This window comes from Manduca sexta, chromosome 23 (assembly GCF_014839805.1).
Source record: "Manduca sexta isolate Smith_Timp_Sample1 chromosome 23, JHU_Msex_v1.0, whole genome shotgun sequence".
NCBI classification, from domain to species: domain Eukaryota; kingdom Metazoa; phylum Arthropoda; class Insecta; order Lepidoptera; family Sphingidae; genus Manduca; species Manduca sexta.
Window position 1 is genome coordinate 13,592,361 of NC_051137.1, and position 15,962 is coordinate 13,608,322.

Consider the following 15,962-nt stretch of genomic DNA (forward strand, 5'->3'; position numbering starts at 1 on the left):
TAAATTAAATTAAAAAAAACCTAAAACATTTATTCAGTAAATTTATTATAGCGCCATCTATCGTCGAGTGGCTGAACAAAGTACTCCTAAGGTAAGCTTGCTATGTATATGGCAGCGGACACAATCTACAACTAAGCTTTCGAGCTTACTGAAAATAGTTTCTTTTTTAATTATTTATTGGAAAATTTATTAATGCACGATATTTTAACATGATTATAAATATTGCACCGTTTTAAAATGACACTGTAAGAACTAAGGCTCTATAGGGAAACTTTTACAGGAATGGCAGGATGGTTAGCCCGCGGCTGGATTCGGTGCTACCCCGGCGCGGCGGCCGATCGTAAAATCGCCACTCACCAGTTGTTTCCTGACCGTCGCGTGTGTATTGCGCGTCGACTCCTGCCCGAAAAACTTTTTCGCGCGTATTTATTCGTGAAAGTTTTCACTAACACTTCATAACCTTAAAATAAAGTGTATTACATAGCCAATACTCAAGATACTGTGATTAAAACTTGGTTTAGAGAATAAGTTATGATTTTTTGATCATAAGTGCTATTAACTCGTAGTTTGTTTTTTGAAAAGGTTTAGATTTTCGCGTGTGTATTGTGTGTGTGTGATGGTGTGGCGGTGAATAAGATGCGCTGGTGGTGGCTGTTCTGTGCCCTGCTGGTGACCACCGTCGCCAGCAAGGCCAGGAAGCATCGGCATCAGAAACCTGGTGAGATTGCTTCTGTTGTCTATACTATGTAGGGACCTTAACTGGTTATTATTTTCAGTGTACCTGTTTTGTATATAATGTTTTTATGTAAAAATAAATAAAAGTGGTAAATGTTAATAATTATATGAAGGTAGGTACATTATGAACGTTTAATAAAACATTTCTTTTAAGATTACTTTTTAAATGAGGATATATTTCATAATTACTCGATAAATTCCGTATTTATAATTAAGTCCCAAAGATCTTGAATAACTCCGAAATATCACATAGGTAGGTATATTTTTTTATTACCAATTAAGTACATCAACTACCTACTTACCTCATACAGGCGAAAAAAATTAAATATGAAAAAATATTTAAGAATCTACCCACTATTATTATTTCTTTTATTTATATTCGGTATAACCTAACACCTAACCGTAAAAGGCATAATTTTGTTTGAATTTTGAAGACACTAATTAGGTACTTAGATATTTATTATCATTTGAATATTATAGATGTATAGATTTATCTAAATAGGTCGGTATTACATGTGTCAAATATAAGTACTTTCAGAGTAAATGTATGCTAAATACGTATTTACATAACAATATTACAATTTATGACGTACTAATAACCATTGCATTGTGTAAAATGCTGTTAAATATTTACGATATTCTTTAAACAGCAATAAATCCTTTTTATGCATTAAAATTATAAGAAAACTTGTTTGCCGCGCCGGTAGTCCGCGAACTCTAATGCATTGGATATTATTATTTTTATATTGCCTATAACAATGGAAAATACTTATTGTCAAATATAGATATATATGTACCTCTTTGTATATAATCAGTTTTGTAGTTTATTGAATGAGTGGGTATCTTATGGTTGTTAAATATTTTATGTAGCATATAAAACCGTGAATGTAGGACAATTTACTTAAGTTATTTCTTTTTAATACTATGGGTAAAAGATTCCGGCTTTTAATCATTAGTGCTAAATGTATTTTTGTTATGGATTTATTATATTGTAACTTAGTTTTTCATAAGTAAAACGTGCATTATTGAATATATATCTAGTTATAATTAGTATGCAACCTTGGTTTTGGATCCTCTTTATTTAAGTATGCTTGATACCGGTGCAAGATGTCTTCTAGTTTAGATGCCTGTTGATTAGAAACTTATTAAGCATTTAGCATACAAAATAAGAGTTTTCACTACCTGGTCTCTATACTCGAGTTAGGGAAAAACTTAGTGTGACTTTCTGACAATATTTACCTGGAATTGGGTCTAGTATTGTAGTCAGCCGAAACGCATCCAGGCGAACGCCATTCAGTTGTAGAAAAAACATAACTTTAAGCCTTGACTCGAACTCATGCTAAAGTTATCTATACTATTATATAAAGCTGAAGAGTTTGTTTGTTTGTTTGTTTGTTTGTTTGTTTGTTTGTTTGTTTGTTTGTTTGTTTGAACGCGCTAATCTCAGGAACTACCGGTCCAAACCGAAAAAATCTTTTTACGTTGGATAGCCCTTTGTTCGTGGGGTGCTATAGGCTATATATCATCACGCTATACCCAATAGGAGCGGAGCAGTAATGGCTAATTAAGGAAATACCGGTCCAAACTGAAAAATTCTTTTTGCGTTGGATAGCCCCTTTGTTCGTGGAGTGCTATAGGCTATATATCATCACGCTATACCCAATAGGAGCGGAGCAGTAATGGCTAATCTCAGGAAATACCGGTCCAAACTGAAAAATTATTTTTGCGTTGGATAGCCCTTTGTTCGTGGAGTGCTATAGGCTATATATCATCACGCTATACCCAATAGGAGCGGAGCAGCAATGGCTAATCTCAGGAAATACCGGTCCAAACTGAAAAATTATTTTTGCGTTGGATAGCCCTTTGATCGTGGAGTGCTATAGGCTATATATCATCACGCTATATTCAATAGGAGCGGAGCAGTAATGGCTAATCTAAGGAACTACCGATTCGAACTGAAAAATATTTTTTGTGTTAAATAGTCCTTTGTTTGTGGAGAGCTCAAAGTTATATATCATCACGCTATGACCAATAGGAGCGGAGCAGTAATGAAACATGTTGCAAAAACGGGGAAAATTATGAGTTTTGAGAGCTTCCGTTGCCTGCGCTGATGAATGATGTATGACGGGATTGTTTCACTTAAAAAGTTCTAAAAAATATATTATAAAACAAAGTCCCCCGCTGCATCTGTCTGCCTGAACGTGTTAAACTCAAAAACTACCCAACGTATTAAGATGAAATTTGGTATGGAGACAGTTTGAGACCCTGGGAAGAACATAGGCTCCCGGGAAACTACTAATTTAATAACGGAAAACTTTAGCCTGAAAAACTTTGTAACGCGGGCGGAGCCGCGGGCAAAAGCTAGTATTATATAAACCCTCACAGTAGTTTCAATTTTTTTTACTTCGTCCTTAGAGGACTGGCTATAGTCTTACGACCATACTGCCAAGTCCTACGTATGTACAGTGGTTTCAATTTACACTCCTGTCGTTCATATTTTTTTAAATTTACTCGCGAAGGACGTGACAGACTTGGCGCCTTTGACCAAAGCCAACTAAAACTAGTTCTATAGTTTCGGGTTGATCTCGGCGTGGTGTGATCGTGATATTTATCTTAACCCTGTCGCCGCTTCCGAGAACGGATCATTCAGGGCTGTCCGTGCCGGACCACCGTGATTCTAGGTATCCGGAATGTCCCGGTTCTTCGAAATTTACATATAAATTTCTGATATTGTGGTTTGTTTGGGTAAAACATAAATATACTTCCGCTAAGTTTTTTAATGCATTCAACCGTAAAATATTTAAAATATCTGAAGATCAATGAAGGGAGAAATCCTGGTGTATTTATAAAATCAGTTACATTTACAATGCAAAAAAGCATAATATAAGTGTAGCAAATATGTTATATGTATGACAAATGACAATTGAATAATGAATCTAATTTGCAGACAATCGAGCAATGTCGGTTATTATTGTCGGATTAGTATTGGTAACACCAAGCTATGTAAAAATAATAAAATGTTATGTTTATAAGAATAAAAATATTAATTTATATTGTGTGTTGATAAACCGCCGCAATTTTTTACTATCGGTGTTTTAAATTCGTTCAGTGACTCTTGTCTTCGTGTCTTAAAAAAACACGTCAAATTGGTAGCCTTCTTTTGACGTCGGTTAAAACATATTTTTTTTAGAATACAAAATAATAAGTATGAATTAATATATTTTACAAACAATTAATTAGGAATACACTGATGATTCTAATTTGAACAACTCAAACTTTTTTTGGGTACGATATGGTCAGACGCACAATAATCAATATTGTTTTGTTTTTTATAGCATATGTATAGGCTTGCCTTTGACCACTATCTCGCCTGATGGTAAGTGATGATGTGATCTACGAAGCACGCTTGCCTAAAAGATACCTTCACTCGTGACTTGAAGATGCCCAGTTATTTTGCTATGTATGCCTAACATTTTCCACATTCAAACAATAATAAAGCATCTTAAGATAAATCTGTCAATGTAGAAGGGTAGACTGCTTATCACAAAAGGACGCGTCGAACGCACATTGTCGATACAGTCGCGATAATTGCTTACAATGTATTTATAACTCACCCATATTGCCGATATCCTAGCAGTTGAAATATGGGAATAATGTAAATATGTTTGTAGTCGCATCATAGCTTTAAATACAATGTACCAGTCTCTATTTAAGTAATAATGGCAAATATATCCTCAAAAGAATGGGATATAAACCCCAGAGTAAGTATCGCTTAGATATTTTCGTGAATATGCGAAAAATAAAAACAAACTATACATGCCTATGGGAATCGGAGTTAATTGGCGATAGCCTAGTTGGGTGTAGAATGGACTGCCGAGAAATCTCCGCAGATTCAAATCCCAAGGGCACACACCTCTGACTTTTCTATTATTATATGTGTATTCTTTGTGAATTATCGCTTGTTTTAACGATGAAGGAAAACATCGTGGGGAAATCTACATACCTGAGTAGTTCTCTATAGGAATTTTAAGGGTTTGTGGAGTCTACCAATCCGTACTAGGCCAGCGTGGTGGGATAATTATTCCTCTCAGTAGTAGAGGGGGTGCCCAGCAGTGGGACAGTACATAATATACCTTTATTATAATACAGGGGTGATATTATTTATTTATTATAATAGGAATTTTAATCCGCACCTAAGGAACATTCCAAAAATACCACGAGCAATGAAGCAGTAACGAGGTCATCATTAAAAATCTAAAGTCTAGCACTACCTATAATAAGATCAAAGGGCTCAGTGGGACGGACGCTATTTCAATGCGTCATCGTCCCTTATTAATGAACCGAAAACTCTCGGTAACCAATACTTGTCTTGCAAGAGAATTTATTTCTTAACTCTAGAGGAAGCTCTGGATGAAATGAAAGCTATGAATGCGTGCAAAAACTCGCACTAATTTAAATATTATGCAATGTTTTGAAAATTTTCAAATATTGATTATTATTATTATTTTTCCATATTTATATTACATTGATTTTTTTCATTCTTAGATATTTTACTATCGTGTATTATTAATTGTAACTTGCGTTGTTCTTGATATTTTTTAAATTATATTTTTAATACTGTATCGCCAAGCTGATTAGATTTATATTATTATTCCTTTACAAGTTATTGTAAAATCCTTCCACTAATAACAATAATTCACATAGCCATAAAGTATATTTCGTTTCATCAAAATAATATTATTGTGAATTATCACTGGATTAAATAAATAAATGTCATAATATTGTATAAAAGTTATTATTACAATCAACTCGACACATTTTATTTCAGACCCATAAACATAAACTCTAATTATACTTTTTAAACGTTTTAATTTCACGGTATGATTTTTCCCCAACCATAAATCCCGGTACTTACAGCCCTATACGGGAATGCGGGTAGACCGTGAGCGCGACACCGGACACCCTCGGACCCCGGGACGGGTTAATTAGACCGCAGGCTGGTCTCCTCACAATTGTTTATCGATAATTGACCGGAGCGCTGACCGGCCTTGGCCTCGCAGAGAAAGTAATTATAAACGTTTAATATTCGTTATTCTCTATTTGTATCTGTGGAACAGGTCTACGAATCAGAAGTGTTAGTTCTGCGATTTGAATACTGTGAATTATCTGGTATTAATGTTCAAATTTGGGTCCCTTTTTCATGGCTAACTAAACTACTATAGTGAATAAAAATATAGCTATATTGAGAGAGCCGTAGTTTTATATAATTATTCCAGCATTTGAAAGTATCCTGTATACTCCTCACGTTACTTAAGATTGTTAGCAGGGCAGTAGAGATCATTTCGCACCCTTAGAACTAAGTGACCTAACTCAAGATTAATATATTTTCTGATTTTGAAAAAAATCGATCTTCCAAAGCATGCTCTATAAACCTTTGACGAGAAAAAGACAAAATTATAGAATAGAAACAGAAATTCTTGCTTTCGACGACACCCAATTTGCTGCCTTCTATAAGTATTTCTTTCAATTTTTTTCTAATCACGAACAGTCTTTTTGAGTTAGGTCACCTTAGTCATAGTAGTTAGTAGTTCTAAGGGTGCGATTTGATCAGGTGACAATTTTATTGGCCTATAAAAAGTGATAACGTAAGCACAACACAGAGTATAGCTGTCTAGTATCTGTGTAATAAATCTAAGCTAGATTACTGCCTATCCCAGCTCGCTGTTGAACTATGATTAATTCTGCCACTTTCTAAAAGCTCTTCACCGGCTGACCAATATGTTTATATGCTGTCACTTTACGTTTTGTTGATCGATTAAGCACTTTGTTAGGTTGAGTTACGATTTACTTTACAATGAATTGTGAAGCTTCGGGATATGATTAGAAAATAAAGTAATTTTAACTGAAAATGATTTGTGATTTTTAAACCCTTTTAATTTTATTCTAATAAATTTCAAACTTCAAATATATTTTTTTATAATTATTAAATTAGTATACCCTCATTAAATTAACAGCAATTTCTGATAAATATCATTAATTTGAAAGTAGCGTGTTAATAAAAAGAAAAATGATCTGGGCAACGAATTCAGGACGACTGTGTTTGGCCTATCACTATATCTGTTATATTATTCCTCACCACCTCAATTTCACCTTGTTTTCAAACGAAAAAATAAATTATTGTAACTGAGAATTATACGCACCCACATACATCACGCATTTATCCCCGAAGCGGTATACAAAGGCGTAACCATGACACCTACTTTTTGCCAAGTGTGTTCCGTCCCATGATGTGGTAGGGGTCGAGCTTTTCGCCATATCGGCCATAAATTCCAGACTCCAGGCTGATACTGAGGAGAAAAACTCAAATATCACTTTGCCCGACACGGGATTCGAACCCAGAACCTCAGAGCGCTATCGACCGCGCAGTACAACTACGCCACCGAGCCAATTGGAATTAAACCCAGGACAATATAATTTCAACGCAGTACTCTACGATTAGTCATTAGGCCAACGATATGACACAAAGTCGTGTACAGAAATACTCCATTGTATTTAACATTTCCCCGCGAGCATTCACACACGAGGAAACTAAGTGACGAGAAATTTATAACAAGTTTGTTTAAAATAGACTTTTCTAGAACAAACCGTGGTAAGTATAGAGGAAGTTGTAATAGGTCAAATTCTATTTATAATGATCAAACGAGCTAGCTTGATGCTAAACTTAACAACTCTTAAGAATAATAGAGACCAGTGGCGAAAGAGAACCGGCCATAGCATATAGGTACTATTATGCATGAATAATATCAGCCCTGTATTATATAGTGTCCCACTGTTGGGCACGGGCCTCCTCTACTACTGAGAGGGATTAGACCTTAGTCCACCACGCTGACCTAGTGCGGATTGGTAGACTTCACACACCCTCGAAAATTCCTATAGAGAATTTCTCAGGTATGCAGGTTTCCTCACGATGATTTATGCATGAATGTGGTCTGCAAATTGTTCTGATGATCACTACATAGTATAAAACAAAGTCGCTTTCTCTGTTCCTATGTCCTTTTGTATGCTTAAATCTTTAAAACTACGCAACGGATTTTGATGCGTTTTTTTTAATAGATAGAGAGATTCAAGAGGATGGTTTATATGTATAATAACATCCATTAAATAGTGGAGAAATACTGTTATTTTGTTATGTTATACCCGTGCGAAGCCAGAGCGGGCCGCTATGTTTTTATATACAACGTTCACAGTTTTTCTGTAGTGTATTTAGTATCAGCATTGCACCCGTGCGAAGCCGGGGCGGGTCGCTACTTCTACATAAAGACAAGCCGACAGGAATCGGCTTATATGAATCTTTCGCCACTGATAGTGACACCATCTAAAATTCTAAATGCTATGATGCTCAAACGAGAATACGACAGTGCTTGCACGTTGCTGCTTAGCAATAAAGATCGTTATTACAATGGCATACCATTCCTCTGGTGGTAGGATATTTGTATACCTCCGAATAGCGACCACCGGACCTGCCATAGTGGCTCACCTAAGTGTCGCGTTTCAGTATCAGCCTGTGTATTCTGCTTCAAACAGTCCACTATGTATCACTATAGCGACATCCTCAGCAACTCTATCAAGAAATAGTGGCGAATAAATTTGCCGATAAGAAATCCTACACAACATATAGATACCAATATGCATAAATACGGTTCGCAAATCGAATAATAATTACATTTTACTTTAATTACGCAAGGGAGGCCGGCAGGAATCGAATTAAATGGACCCTTTAACACTACAAGAGTGTCCGACTACGAAGGCAAGATACTACTCAAAATCAAACATATAATTCTCGTATAATCGACGTAGTCTGACAAAGAAGACAAGGTACTCGAAATCAAACATGTCTCGTTTTATATCGACTTATCCTTACCAGTATTCTATCTTTGTATACTCAGGCAACCGCGCAGTCTCGTCGCCAGTGCTCTATCAATACACCTAGCTCAAAATATCAGGTAACTGCAATTAGGTCACAAATCGCGACGCCTCTACGACCCGCGTTCGTCACTGCCGCTATATATAGATATGCGGGAGACGCTTAAACATTGTTCACTCTTCAAACTTTATTACTTTGACTTTGTGAAACCGTTTGTGACGGCAGTAGATAGAGTGATTCAAGAGGAAGGCTTATATGTATTATAATAACATCCATTAAATAGTGGAGAAATACTGTTATTTTGTTATGTTATACCCGTGCCAGGCTAGAGCGGGCAGTTATGTTTTATATACAACGTTCACAGTTTTTCTGTAGTGTATTTAGTATCAGCATTGCACCCGTGCGAAGTCGGGGCGGGTCGCTAGTTACATATAAAACAAAGTCCTCAAATGCTGTCTGTCTGTATGTGATCGATTTAATAAAATCTACTGAATGGATTTGGTTACGGTTTTTACTAAAATATAGTGCAATTTTTGTGGAATGTTTAGGTTAGTAGTATATTACGGTTTTATGTAAATTGATTAAAATATAACAATTACTGTTGAAGAAGTCGCGTGGTTGTAAAAAATCTCGTAGGTCGGGAATTACGCGGGAAAACCTTTGTGACACGCTGATATCCACGCGGACGAAGTCGCGAACACGGCTAGTACAATAATATATGGCTTAATTTTAACGCAATATGAAAATGATCCTGTATATCTATAGCCTGTGTTTATATGGTTTCAACAATCCGGCATAATTGTTTTCTTATGTTTACGCGAATGTTCGACTATAAATTAAATAATTTTTCGGATTTTATCACGGTTGATGCAATTTTTAAAATTAAATGCTGATAAAATCCGAAAAGTATTTTAATTTTAACGGCATAATTTTGTCGAGGCGTAATCATATCTTATCAGTCAACATACTATTGGACTCCACTCCACTTACCGTCAGGTGTAGTGTAGTCATTTTGGTATGCACGTATAAAAAATATTTGCAAAATAAACATCATTCGATTGTCTACAAATGAATACTTTGCCACCTATCCTTAATTTGAAGCTCAAGATTTTGCTTCTACTTAGGACACGCGTCTCAAGACGTTCCGCGTATTATTATGCTTAACATTACTCCGCTCAATCATAACGAAGGTAACGGTCCTTTGGGCATGACGAGGCACAATTCACCGCATTGTTAAGGGCAGGTAGACACTTCGGGGAAGGTGACCAATTGTTTCACCATTTTACTGAGAGGGTCACTTGAGTGGTGATTTTTTAAATTGCAGATGCTTAAACTAATAATTACAAAAAAATTTAGTATACAGGGTCATTTGGGAATTGCGTTAATAAATGAAAACACATACTCATCTTCACCTTTGCTACCATTGTGCCAATAATTCTGTGAATAACGAATATTTTCACCAATAATCCCAATTTAATTTCCTGAATTTTTGTGTGAATATAGCGTGTGCGTGAGTGTTTCTCTGAATTATAGTATGTTGTTAACGCTACAACTAATTCTCTTAAATTAGTAATAGTAGCATGAGAGCGTGTAATATTAAAATTACTTTTTATTGATATTTATTACGTTCGAAACTTACACTTATTTTAATTTTACATCTACGGTTCGAGTAACTCAATGGTGAGTAATCTTGATCACTCTAGATACAACTATGATTACACTTAGGATAAAGCCATGATCGCTATTATGTATACAACCAGTCAACTTCAGAAACATGTTAGAGATATGAATTTTTACCTTACTTTTAAAACAACTACATCAATGTAAAACGCTTTGTCATATTATAGGCATGTTATTCCTGAAACAAGGAATGCACCATACCATAAAGGTAATCAAATAGAAACCCCAAACCGCACACCATCCAGATCCATTACAATCATTGAATCCGAACTGATTCGAACACATTTCTCGGTCCGTCACCGTCGCTGTCACAGCGCTGTCAAACTGTCAGCCATTAATGGACGCGTAATGGACGCATGTAAACCAACCTTTACACGGACCTCGATTATGACATACACTTGAATATGCTAAATGAACTTGTTGAAATGTAGCTGATTTTTGTCCGTGTACTATGAAATATTTTAACTGTTTAGGTCAATATACAGGGTTATATTGACATCGCGTTACTAAATGAAACCACATACTTATCAACTTGAAAATAACACTTTACAATAAGATACTTGAACTGTACATCTATATATATATAAAAATCAATTGCTGTTCGTTAGTCTCGCTAAAACTCGAGAACGGCTGAACCGATTTGGCTAATTTTGGTTTTGAATTATTTGTGGAAGTCCAGGGATGGATTAAACGGTGAGAAACATAAATAATAAATAACGGAAAATACTTAAAACGACAATTTAAGTTTTCAATACAAAATGTTTCTAGCGCGGAAACATTTGATGTCTTTTGTCTTTTTAGAAATAAATATTTGTCACCTGATTCGTCACATACAGAGTGATTTTGACAATGTTATTAAATTAAAGCACTTGTGCGTTCAGAAATTTGCCTGTTTCATAGCTGTAGTGTGAGGTCCGATCTCTTTGGTTTATTTTGTTCAAATACAAAACATTTCAGATACAAATAAAGTGTAAAAGTGTCAGTAGGTTCTCAAAAATAGAAAATAAATAAATAAATTTCAAGACTATTATTAAAATCTATCATCAATTTGCCAGTGCGCGATAACTTTATTTAATGTTATCGTCGCAAAATGCCACGGAGAAGATGATTTAGATTGTCGAAGTTAATCAAATGTGCGACGAGCTTCTTCACGTGCAAGCCGTACTGTGGACTAACGAGAGACAGATAATGATAACGTACGTATTGGTTTGGCAAAATTGCGTTCCACGATGAATAATAATAATAAATGTATGTAGGTGATACGAAGTTCACCGGGTCATCTAGTGTAAAATAAAAAAGTGTAAGTTTCGAACAAAATAAATATTAATAAAAAGTCATAATTTTACGCGCGCTAAAGCCACTACTACTACCCTAACAAAATTCGTTACAGCGGCAACATAATACTTTCAGTCAGAAATACACTCACACACACGCCATATTCGCATTAAACTACAAAATGATAAAAAAATTAGACAACTAAGACGAGGATTTATGATGATTTTTGGCACAATGTAAGCAAAGGTGAAGACGAGTATGTGGTTTCATTTAGTAACGCAATGTCAACATGACGCTCTATTTTCTTTTATCGGAGTTCGGCAAAGTTGCTTCCCTGCTCCTGATGTTACACTAAGTGAAACCCAAAGGAAGAGCCGGCCGGCATAAGATACAAGCATCCTCGGACGGTCGACACAGTCATGCCGGCCTGCATAATTGCTTCTTTACGCTCCGCTTGAAGGACCCCAAGTTAAAGCATTCTCTGGACGGTTGGCACAGTCATATCGGCTTGCATAATTGCTCTCTGTGGACCCCAAGTTATAGCAAGGAGGAAACATGTATGCTGGCAACCCATTCCACAGCCTGATGGGGTATACATTATGGGGTAGGTTATATATATAAAATAGGTCACACGGGACTCTAATGTTAATTGGCCGATCGAAGATAGGACACAGACCTTACATACTGATCCATCACTTCAGCTAATGTAATAGATAATTTTAGAATAGCTTTATTCTCAATATTAAATGTGTATCTATTAACTGTTTTATAAGTTACCTGGTGGATAAGACCTTAACATACCAACCGTTCCGTTATCATTTAGTTCCGTTCCTATTAGTTCATTTTTAAATGGAGTAAACCAACTCAAGACTAAAATTCTAAACGCAATGCTTTTTGTTTTAATCCATAGAGTACTACACACACGAGTACTCATCGCACATTCGACATTGGCAGAATTGTCGACATCGGCACTTCTCGTATATATAAAAAAAAAAAAACACCTGATCATTGTTAAGGCCCTCAGTAGTACGCGAGCGTCTAAAGAGGGTTGCAAGTGCCTAAAGCGGTCACCCAAAAGTCCAGTGTTTGTATAAGCCGCCCCTATCCAGGCTAACAAACGTAAAAAAAACTCAATGCAAAAACATAACTAAACGTGACAGGAAAGCTAAATTCGCGATTTCTTTTTCTTGGACGACATAATTATTCTATTTTTTTTAGTTTTAAAACTAAACTACTGAAGCGATTTTGAAAAAAAATCTATGGGACCAATCTGGAGAGATATTCTTTCGGATAAAAAAAGAATTTTCCAAATCGGTTCATAAATGAGCGAGTTCTGAGGTAACAAACAATAAAAAAATTCACTTCGAATTGATAACCTCCTCCTTTTTTTGATGTCGGTCAAAAAGTAGATAACAACAGGTACAAACCAACTAAACAATATAAAAACAAACACCCTTGTTAGCAAAACGTGGTAACTTACTAAAATAAATTAACAGCGAATCAATTAACGCTTGCCGTCTGGGTAATGTAAGTGATGTGTTCTAACATAGACGCTCATTCAGATGAAAGGTCCAAGAGTCTGGTCCGGGCTATAAAGCTCTGTTGTTAGATTAGGGGTATGTGAATAGATCTCTTAGCTTAAGATTACAACCGTCGTGGTGTGGCAAATTAATTGATGTATTAGTGTTGAATTTATTAATATTACCTTGCGATTAGTTAATTGGTTTTGTCTTTGTTTTCTGTCTACCCTTTTGGGGTATAAATTGAACTGTATTCGCAATCGATGACTTTTTTTTTATTTTTATTATAGCATTATTATTTTATTGTGATATTAGATTGATAACTATGATTTATGATTGAATCCAGTTCTCGATGCACATTGAATGAATCCATCCTAACTGAATTTCGGCCACGGCGGTCAATATCGACGGACACCTCCAGGTATGCTGGATATATAGTGTTTATATAGTGTACAAGTGTGTGCGCAATACACAGGTGCACTCTCTGTTCCTTCACTCTCACAGTCCGGTGAGACGGTAATCCGACATGACAGGGGAGAACATTATTTAATTATAGATTGTGTATACCTTTTTTTGTATACTTACATCCTATTCGCACCTCTAAAAATAAAATTTCGTCGTATCACACTTTGTAACCAAGCCGTTTACAGGATAAACGGTAAACACATCGTCAAAATCAACCTGATTTTGGTTTTCATCGCTTCACAAAGTCGAAAATGTTTGAACGCGTCGCGAATCAATCAGCCGGAAGCGAGACAGACGTTTCCATGAATAGGAAACCCGTTGAGTTATGATTTCCCTTCAGATTTGCTCAATGAGCTGCTAAAGGGAGCCGGAATAAATAGTGCCCGATGTAGGGACACAACCGATATAGTACCGCGTCTAGATTGTTCTAGAAAGCACTATGTGGACACCATTGTTGTAGCATAAAGAACTTTATTATGCTGTTATAGAGTACAAAGTTAATTGCGGTGGTGGGTTTTTGTGCTTTTTTTATGCGTAGACGTTGAATCACCGGTCACTTACCCTCGCGACGTTAGAAAATAATTTTCAGATAAAATTGTCGTTGTTTTACTATTGATTTATGGATTTAAATCGTTTAGTTGTGTCGTGAGGTATGAAGCATAAACATTAGTCACGCTTGTGTGGGGTGGACAGAGGTGCAAATTGCGAATATCGAAATAGATCTATGTTCTTATCAATTGGATATATTATTTATAAATTCGTATGTTTCTTTGAAGTAAATGCAGAAACTTCAGAACGGATTAAAATACCGAAGTAGAACATCGTAGCCAGTGTAATTTCTGGACATAATTATAAGACTTAACTTCTCATGTCTTAGGATGGCGAGCGCAGTGGAATACTAAACAATACTTTGTAATTATAGGTGTTGGGTGGTGTTTCTGCTGTTTATGGGCATAGTTCCCCATGTAATTGTGTTAAGTTCCGGGATCAACCTGTGTATCTGGTTCCAATAGGCCGGCACAATTGTGTCGACTGTCGAGGGGTAATCATCTCTCGTCAATCGTCATATTAGACCCTATTCCACCTACCATGAGGTGCACACTTTGCCGTGCCCATATCAAAAAATAAGAACCTAGTAAAAGTACATCTAAACTTGTCAAAGCGGGGACAGCAATACGAGTCACTTAAATCTGTTTCCTAATCGGTTGTAGCTGTTATCCTAAGATAGCTTTAATAGTATCAGCAACAAGTTCTTTGAGATAAAGGGGTTTATGACTGTGCTGTTATGTAGACATGTCGGCTGTTTCAAATCGATTATTTGAAAAATCGATTTCGGTAGCAATTTTTTTATAATCGATTGAGTGTACTTTATTACTAGATTAAATATATTGTAGTATTTTTTGTGGAACCACGGCTTCCATGGACATCGTAAGGGAGAAGGAATATTTCTGGACACTTTATTATTTCTTTTCAGTTTTAACAAGAGCTATAATTATGCAAATATAAAAATTCTAGACTAATGGAATGTGTTCACAAAATATTAATAAATGAAAATATATTTATTTAATAGAATATTTGATCTGATGATGTTTTCTTATTTTTATTTATCCTATGTCCTATTCTGATTTCATTCTAAGCTGTCTCTATCTTCATTACTCAATTTAAACTATAATTTCAGACAAACATGAAAATTGATACCACTCACACACCAAAATCGATTCAGCATTCGTTTCGATTTGATTTTAAACTATAATTTTAGACAAAAATGAAAATCGATACCACTCACACACCAAAATCGATTCAGCATTCGAATCGATTAATTTCTCCGCCGTAGTGACCTCCCACGCGTCCGTATTCTATTTGTTAGCGACAATGCGTGTCGTTCTGTTATTTTCGTCGTGTCAGGGCAGCGGGCCGCGTGAATCAGCCTATACGATGTCGTTACGATACTTTATTTATAATCGTATTCATTGGTTTATGTGGGAATCGTGTTTGTACGGTTCGTTTCATATCTTGGTTTTTATGTCATTTTAGGGTTCTGTACTTCACATGGAACCCTTACAGTATTATTTAATTGTACTATTGTTAAAAAATATTTTTGTGAGAGTATTTGTGACATTTTTTGCTAAAAAATACACTGAGCGTTGCGTTGACCACACTGACGTCATCTAAATTCTGACATCGTTTTCTTAAGAAGTTTATAGTGTATCCATCTTACTTGACGTTGGCAAAATTGTCCCAAAGGATAGTGCCAGTATGGGAAAAAAACAGCGTCGACACTTGACAGTCTGGGGCCTTTGGTAGTTGATAGTTGTACTGGTCGGTTGGTTAGTGAAATATTTGTGAGTGTTTCTGTAGTCAGT

At 35.8% G+C, this 15,962-nt stretch overlaps 1 protein-coding gene across 1 annotated transcript in view; it reads left to right on the forward strand.

The window, feature by feature from the left end:
- The first annotated feature begins 373 nt into the window (after positions 1-373).
- The window catches only part of LOC115445344 (laminin subunit alpha-1), a 162,586-nt gene continuing 146,997 nt past the window's right edge, over positions 374-15,962 (forward strand). Inside the window, 1 exon segment of the mRNA XM_037441751.1 lies at positions 374-718. Within this exon segment, the coding sequence (XP_037297648.1) occupies positions 637-718 (82 nt within the window). The 5' untranslated portion in view covers positions 374-636.